Here is an 8,872-nt window from a genome sequence, read left to right on the forward strand (position 1 = left end):
ACAAGATTGCTTCATCTCTCTGCACATGCTACGTCAATATGTCGAACAAATGTGATTTGCAATTAAATAGATCTTGCAGATAAGAGAAACGCCAGTATAGAAGATGAAGGAACCAATAGGATGAGCAGGTGTAGTAACAGGCACGTTTTCTCTCGCTTAATTTTTACTTTAATTTGGTGAAAGGAAAACGAGAAAGCCAGATGTGTGTCTCACTTACAACATCACTGGAAAATTCAAGCATAAAGGGAGGACACAAATTCGGACTAAACTCCTAGTAGCTCGATAACAATTTCCTATCGCAATATAACAATATAACGATCTTGAAGGAACAAAATACTGAAGGAACACCATGAATTAATCAGGATGCGACATGTAAAAACTGCTACAGCAAAACGGGTTCTGTAGAGCTTCATTTGAGAAAAGTACAGCCCAGAAACAAGGAAACATAAATAAAGAGAGATGTTAAGAGTTCAAGACTCCAAGTTGGGTGCAACAGATTCGGAGGGATCATGGGAACCAACAGTGAACCACAAAACCAACCAGCCACTAGGGCTCCAAACCTGAAATGTAAAAAGGTTCACACTGAGTGATAGTCGAAGTCAATAATGAAAGTGAAATATCTGAAAATGTTTGGACTTTAGAAACCAGTAACTTTTTTGTTCATGAAAACAGAGAGAACCAATAAACGTACCCTATAAGAGCAGCTCTTCCTATGCTCTTTGTCTTGTCATTAAGGAAGTACACACAAGCTCCAAAAGATATAGCTACCTGCATAAAAGAAAGAACAAATTGTAATTAAAATTGGAGACATTCATATAAAACTTTGAAAAAGTTGTAAGAGCCAATTATTTCAGAGGAGTGATCCAGACTGAAATCACCAAACCACTATTCCACCAACAGCCGCCCAATATAAACTTTGTATTATCAAATAGGTCAAGCTCTGGAACTGTCTGCTTTTTTCAACTAAAATACAGGAGATTAATTTACATCACTTATAGCCTTTGGATTTTATACTGTAAAGGAGTTAAAACTGCAAAACTAGTGGCCTCTTATGTGGTTTTGTATAGGCAGTAAGGGGGATTTTGATAAAGCCAAATATTCTGTAGACGGATGAAAAGAGGTATATATTTTTTTGAGATGGTAACATATTTGTATATATTAATCAACTCAGTACATAGGTTGTACTGAAACTATATTTACAAGAAGGCAAAAGAAAAGAAAAGTTCTGCTATGCAGTCCTAGCAAAGTTCTAGAATATCTAGGATTGACATAGTGTTCTCTGTGTAGATCTGCTTACACCAAAAACAAAAAAGTAAAACACAGTTTAGTTTGATCTTGTGTACTGAGTTGCTACTGTCCTCAAAACATCTAGAATTCCTTTCTTTCCAGATTGTCCACCAAATACATGCTAGGACAATCCTCCATCTATCTCTGTCTCTTGCTCCAGCTTCATCCCAGCTAAAAAGCACTTCAGTAATCTTACTAGGCATTGTCCAAGCTATACCTCTGAGATTAATAAAGATTTTCCATAGTTGATCTGTTGTCGTGCATTGAAGAAATAGATGGCTGTTTCCCCGCATAGAAAGCACCTTGAACACAGTGGAATCCCTCTCTTTTTGAGATTGTCTTGGGTCAAGACAGCCTCCTTTGCTAGCAGCCAAGTAAAACAAGCTACCTTATATGGAGCTTTTACTTTCCAAATATGCTTCCAAAGCCAATTAGTTAATTGCTGATTAATGGTTTAAGAGCTTATAGGCTGAACTCACCTTATACATACCTTTGTTGTGTCCCTGCCACCATAGTGTATCCACCCCACTCTGTAACCCTTTAAAGTCTTCCAATTGTTTGTAAAACTCAGTTAACCTAGCCACCTCCCAATCATTTAACATCCTCCTAAATATAAGATCCCAACCTTGGGGGGTCCATACTTCAGCTATTGTTCTATGCTGATGTTGAACCAAACCATATATATCAGGGAAGAGTTCCTTTAAACAACCAACTCCCAATCAGTTATCTTTCCAAAAGGAGGTTTTGTTGCCATTATTTACTCTTATGGAAGAATGACTCTTCATCACAGGCCAAAGTGACCTAATGGACTTCCATAAACTAACTCCATATACTGTATTAACTACCTTTGATATCCACTTGTCTTCCTCACCATATTTAGCTTTGATTACCTTGCTCCATAAGGTTCCAATTTCCGGTGAGTACCTCCATAACCATTTCATCTTTAGGGCCTTGTTTTGGTTCTTCAGGTTCCTAATGCCTAAACCACCATGAGCTTTGCCAATTGTAAGAGATTTCCACTTAACCAAATGAACAGCCCTTTTTTCTTTGTTTCCTTGCCAAAGAAAGAATCTTCTAAGTCTATCAAGTCTCTGAGTAACCCCTGCAGGAATGGGAAAGAGGGACATCATGTATGTTGGAAGAGAATCTAAGACTGAGTTGATCAAGATGAGTCTACCACCCAAAGACAAATATTGGGATTTCCATCTAGCCAGCTTCTTTTCACATTTTTCAATAACAGAATTCCAAATCAGCTTAGATTTAGACTTTGCTCCCAAGGGCATACCAAGGTAAATTGTAGGTAGGCTTCCTACTTCTCCACCCAAGATTAGTGCCAGATGCTCCATTTCAGGAACTTTATTGATGGGGAACAAGTGGCTTTTTCTCCAATTGATGTGCAGTCCTGAAATGCCTTCAAATAGTACCAAGATAATTCTCAAGAACCTCGGTTGCTCCTTTTTTGCATCCCAAAAAATTAAAGTGTCATCCGCATACTGGAGATGTGTAACCTCCAGACTATTGTTTCCATTTTTGGCTACCTCAAAACCTTTGATCCAACCCTGACTTCTTGCTGTCTTAACCATATTGTTAAGACCTTCCATTGCTAGTATGAACAGAAAAGGAGACAGCGGGTCTCCTTGTCTTAAACCTCTGTGTGTGCAGGAAAGAATCCTTCAGGAGATCCATTAATAAGAATAGAGAATCTAACAGTGGAGATGCAATGTTTTATCCATTTGATCCATTTCTCCCCAAAACCCATTATGTCTAACATTTTCAACAAGAAGTTCCAGTTGACATGATCATATGCCTTCTCTATGTCTAGTTTACAAAGAATTCCTAGCTTCTTCTGTTTGATTCTAGTGTTTGATTCTAGAGTCCACAGCTTCATTAGCTATCAGAACAGCATCCATTATTTGTCTTCCTTTAATGAAGGTCATTTGTTGTGAGTCCACCAATTTTTCTATCACCTTTTTGAGTCTCCCTGTCAAAACCTTTGAGAACAACTTATAAACACTGCCTATCAAGCTTATAGGCCTGAAATCTCTTAGTTCTTTAGCTCCTGTCTTCTTAGGGATCAAAGCAATGTATGTAGCATTGAAACTTGTTTCAAAAATTCCATGGGAGTGGAAATTCCGGAAAATAGCCATAATATCCTGCTTCAAAACATCCCAGCACTTTACAAAGAAGCCCATTATGTAGCCATCAGGTCTGGGAGCTTTATCCACTGCACATATCTTCAGACAATCTAAAACCTCTTGTTCCTCAAAACTTCCTTGCAAAAACTCCTTTTCTTCCTCAGATATTACTGGACAGTTATCAAAATTGATCGTTGGTCTCCACCCTTCAGCCTCTGTATACAATATTTTATAAAAATCAATAATCTCACCCTTGATTCTATCTGGCTCTTCTATTGTTTCACCGTGGGTCACTAACTGGTCTATGTTGGTGCTTCTCTTGTGAGCATTAGCAGTTATATGGAAGAACTTTGTATTTCTATCCCCTTCCTTAAGCCAAAGGGCCCTTGATCTTTGCCTCCATGCAATTTCTTCATTTTTTATGTGTTCTTCGTATTCCATAAGGAGAGATATCTTCTTGACTGATTTATCCTCCGTCAAGGCTCTAATATCCTGAATTGAATCGAAAGCTGCTATTTGACTTAGCAGATTGGTCTTTTGCAAGGCCAAATTACCCTGGCTACTTCTGCTCCATTCCTTAAGCTTGCCTTTAAGAGCTTTAAGTTTACATGCTAAGATGTAGTCTGGTTTCCCTGAGAACTCGAAAGAAGACCACCATTCTCTGATCATGTCAACAAAACCTTCAGTACTTAGCCACCAATTATCAAATTTGAAATAGGATTTGGTTTGCTCCTAGGAACCACATTGTAAAGATACAGGTACATGATCAGATTCCAATCTTTGAAGAAGGGTTTGCTTGATGTTTCTGAAACTAACATCCCATCCAGAAGCAGGGATGGGATAGCAATATTCTATCAATTCTAGAAGCAGGGACTCGGTTATCCCCTTTAAACCAAGTAAAAGAACCCCCATCCAGTTGAAGATCAATCAATTCCATATCTTCAATAAAGTCTGAAAACTCCAACATAGCTCTAGTTCTCCTGAAAACTCCAACATAGCTCTAGTTCTCCTATTGCAATTTCTTTTTTCAGAAGCATACCTGGTGACATTAAAGTCACCACAAACAGCCCATGGTCCTTCCATCAATCCTCTAACACCACCTATTTCCTTCCAAACTGCTCTCCTTTCAATGTAGCAATTAGGAGCATATACCCCTATTATGTGGCACTCAAAACTTTGCAAAAGTGCCTCAAATCTGCATGTCACAGTATAAGCTTCAATCTGCAACACCTCCTCTTTCCAAACTCTACTATCCCAAAACATCAAAATCCCCCCCCCCCCGTACCACTAGCTTCCAAACAGAAAAGAGGTATTTTTTACTTAATACTTCTTTGTCCAATGAACTGCTCGACTTTTTACAGCTCTTTTACTCCGTTTTTTTCATTTCCCTGGAGATGTACGGGGCTCATAATTAATGACCCTTCTTATGTAGAAGCCAGAGAGATGAAAGAGGATTATAAAAAGATATTTGAGAGTACAAAAGGTTGTTTCCTATGATTCAGCTTGGAATCAAGAAAATGTACCTTGGACATAACTCAATCCAAACAGCTAGCTCAAGTACTGAGGTTTCTCGAAGACCATATGAAAAGACTACAACTCATTGACTTTACTTATGAGGGAGTTGACACCCCCTCATGCTCAAGGTTGGATGTCTGGAACGTGGAGTAATATAACATGGGTGCTTCAAAAGGTTTTGTGATGAGTTAGGTCTAAGGTCCATTTTCTTTACACTTTATTATAGCCAGACCTTTCCCGATTATAATAACATGTAAAGAAAATGGACCTTAGCCCTAACTCATCACAAAACCTAGCTCCAGCAGTGAGGATCATCATAGACTATAGTCCATACACTTAGAAATGCGGGGATCAAACAACAATATAAAGTGGCCACTTGTTATTTACTTAAACAAGCCCCCTCCACCTTTCCACTGTCGAGAACAGGGCAAATGAAGATGTTCGGCAAGGATATCTTATTGTAATGATATTACAAGGCATCACGGAACAATTCAGATGAAAATCCCAGCAGAGGTAAATCACTAATTGATTTTTTCACATCTGTCCAAGCCTTGGTGGACAGAGTTACCCGGTATCTGTGCCGCTGTGCTGGTGGGAGATAGCAGGTACCCCATGGAATTAGTCAAGGTGCGCGCAAACTGGCCGAACACCACGGTTATGAAAAAAAGGAAACAATTCAGATGAATAAAAAACAAGTTCTTTGCCTTTTTGCAGACTATCAGATATAATTCTTTATCAACAGGAGAACATTGACATTTTCATTCTCTTTACATGTTGTGTTGGGTATCCTTATCTTTCCTTTTCTTTGATATCAGTAAAGTTTCTCATCTCTCTTGTTTTCTATATTTATCTATTTTTTGGTTTGGCATACGGGAGGGGTTGGCAAATGTGGAATGCATGTACGGTCCATAATCGCAATAGAGAGACACTATCAACGACCTGGCGCTAAAAGCCAAATTAATGCATTAAAAAGTAGTGACTTTAATAAAAACCTTTAAGCAACAATCTTTGTAGGCTGTAAATTTAGCTCTAATAACCAAAATGGAAAACTAAAAACACTTGTATAGATCTTTTCGCCTATGAAACTTATCTCTGAATCAATTTGCACTCATTGAAAACATTTATTCACAGCGAGAAAACATAGTGTGCCGTAAGAACCTTCCCTTCCCATCCCAACGGGTATCGTCAAGACAAATTAGCTTTGAAGACATCTCATGGATCAAAATGGAGACGGAACAAACCTGGAATGCAGGTCCAGCTTCAGCAGAGTTCATCACACTCCAGCAAGCCATGAATCCAAAGAGGAATAATCTCCTCAAAATAATTACAGGCGGTGGAAGTTCCACAAAACTGAGGAGGTTCTGAACCCAAGGGGGAGATTCCTCGACTTTCTTTTTTAGCCTTGTTTTCAAGTTAATCTTTGTCTTCTTTCTATTTATGAAGCTTGCCATTAGTATCTTCTCAAAGGCAGCTTCAATTGATTCTGCACTTCTCTCGTGATTATAATACTGGTTTAACAAAAAGTTGCGTGAGCTCCAAACTTCTTCCTCAGAAGCATCGCGACTTATTCCAAGACGTTTGTAGGGATCCCAAACATTCACTCGAGGAAACTGCGGAATATTACCTTCCAAAATCGAATCATGAACATCAGCATAAAAGTTTAATGCTAGAATTTTAAACAAACATTTCGAAAAGAACCTGAGATCCAATATACATATGTATCATATCCAATACCAAAAGACAAGGTTAATTTAACTATCCCTTTTTCCCTCTTCTTACAGCTCCTTGGAAACACAAAAAAACTTATCTAAGTGAAAAAAGTCAACGCCCTTTTCAATAATTTGGCTTGGAGGGAATGATTAAGGCTTCAGAAAGATATCTGTGCCCCAGAATTTTTGTTTTAATCCCTTATCATTTTCAATGGAGTTTTCAGTAGAGAAATTTACAGAGTTTCAATTCTCTGAATACTTTTGAGTATAAAGTTCCCCTACTAAATACTTAGTTTCAACTCAGCTCCTTGAGCACCAAGATTCAAGCCCGTTATAACATTGTAACACAAACTTCAACACTAACCCAGAAATCCAAACCGGCCATTGATTTATCTATCTAAACCTACTAAAATTCATCAATTACTGTTGTCTATTCTATCTATTTGACAATTCCCTTCTCATACGTTTTAATTTGATGGGTGTTAGTATCAAAAAACTCACCTCCATAAGGAGTGTCCGTCGCCGCACATCTTGGGCCCCTTAGAAACAAACCAGAGGGTGCCGACCTCTTTGAATTTCCTCTAGTCGAACTGCAAAAATAAAAAATAAAAAATTAGGAACTTTTAAACTCCAACAACAACTTAATAGATCCCAAATGTTCAATATACGACTTATAATAGACAAGAAAATCCCACGGAAGATTTCTCTAGGCAGAGATGCTTACAGTTGTTGGCCGAGGAAAGCAGAGGAAAGGGTAGGTTTCGAGATGAGAGTTGACGCCATGAAATTGTCCCCTCCAATAAGAACCCTAGATTTTGAACTGATTTCTGAATGAAAATCGAGCTTATTGTGGAGAAAATTTTTCCATATAGGCCGTGCCGGCCGAGGTGGTTCACTCCGTCTCCGGTTAGGTGGAACTTGAATGCCTGCAAAGGAGGAACTTCTTGCTAAGCTTTTCGATTATGATATCGTGTTCTCTAGTGGTCTCTAGATTGTGCCTGGTGCGCATTGTGCCCCCTCTACAGTAATTTAATTCCACTTTGATCCTTAAATTATAGCTTAATTTCAATGTAATCCCTGCATATCGTGTTCAATGGTAGGGTTGGGCATATATCGGATAAAACCGATAACCCGAACGTTAATTGTTTATTGGGTTATCGGTATTAGGTTATTGGGTTAATGGTTTGGTAACAGTTTAGAATTTTTTCACTATTGGGTTATCGGTCCGGACCTCAGTTTGCCAATTTTATTAATGGGTTAACCGATAACCCAATAAGAATTAATAAAATTATGACTTTACCCTTAAGGATATACATAGCTAGGGTTTCAGTTCATTCTCTCCTATTCTTTCTCAGCCGCACTCTTTAGTTGCTTCATCTTCATTTTTCATAGACCTTACTAGTTACTCCTAGCGTAAACCTTTCATCTTCATATAGGTATTGCTCTATGGTTTCTTTTTTCAGGTTAGGCATTTGACAAACAACATTTATATTATATTGGACTGTTTGAGGGCTTCAACGCTTGTGAAAGTGCATGTATTGTGTGAAATAAAAATTCAATCAACTATTGTTGTTATCATATTGGAGGAGGCAACTAATGCCTTGGAATATTTTGTGGGAATTGCTGCAGTTTGATAAGTATTTATCCACTGATTTTTTGGTGAAGCCTACAAGGATTGAGTAGTTGTTGTTTTGTTAACTTGAATTTAAATTGTTAGTACTATATGTTTGGACTAGTTAATTTTAAGGTGAAATTGCTACTACTTTGTATTATTATTAATGTATTTGGGCAACTGGTCGTTGAAGTATTAGTATTACTCCAGTTGTGGCCACTAGACATAATGTAGAAATGGGTAGTATAGTATATGTGAATTCTTCTCTCTTTTGCTTAACTCCAAATGAATTGTCTTATCTTTTTTGTTTAACTCTAGATTGAGTTATCTTATCGGGTAAACCGATAACCGAACCGATAATGATCGATAACCGATTAATCAATATCCGATAACCGATATCTTATCGATTTATTAAATTTATAAACCGATAACCGATATGCTAAACCGATAACATTCATAACCAAACTGAACCGACTGATGCTCACCCCTATTCGATGGGTTCAGTAGCTCCTTTCATCTAAGAGACATCATCGGAGAGTGAAAAGAATACTCCCTCTCGTACATTTTAGTTGTAGTAGTTACTAAAAATAACTGATCCAAAATACTTAGCATTT

The 8,872-nt window shown here is 37.9% G+C and overlaps 1 protein-coding gene across 1 annotated transcript; it reads right to left on the reverse strand.

Moving 5' to 3' along the window:
- Positions 1-334: 334 nt before the first annotated feature.
- Positions 335-7,667, reverse strand: LOC104214139 (protein CHAPERONE-LIKE PROTEIN OF POR1, chloroplastic). The gene is made up of 5 exons (XM_009763772.2): positions 7,371-7,667; positions 7,148-7,236; positions 6,179-6,561; positions 692-768; positions 335-560 (listed from the first exon to the last, which is right to left on the reverse strand). The coding sequence occupies exons 1-5, from the start codon at positions 7,427-7,429 to the stop codon at positions 410-412; spliced, it is 759 nt and encodes a 252-aa protein (XP_009762074.1). The 5' UTR covers positions 7,430-7,667; the 3' UTR covers positions 335-409.
- Between the last annotated feature and the right edge of the window lie 1,205 nt (positions 7,668-8,872).

The sequence above is a fragment of the Nicotiana sylvestris genome, chromosome 3 (assembly GCF_000393655.2).
Source record: "Nicotiana sylvestris chromosome 3, ASM39365v2, whole genome shotgun sequence".
Classification (NCBI taxonomy): Eukaryota; Viridiplantae; Streptophyta; class Magnoliopsida; order Solanales; family Solanaceae; genus Nicotiana; species Nicotiana sylvestris.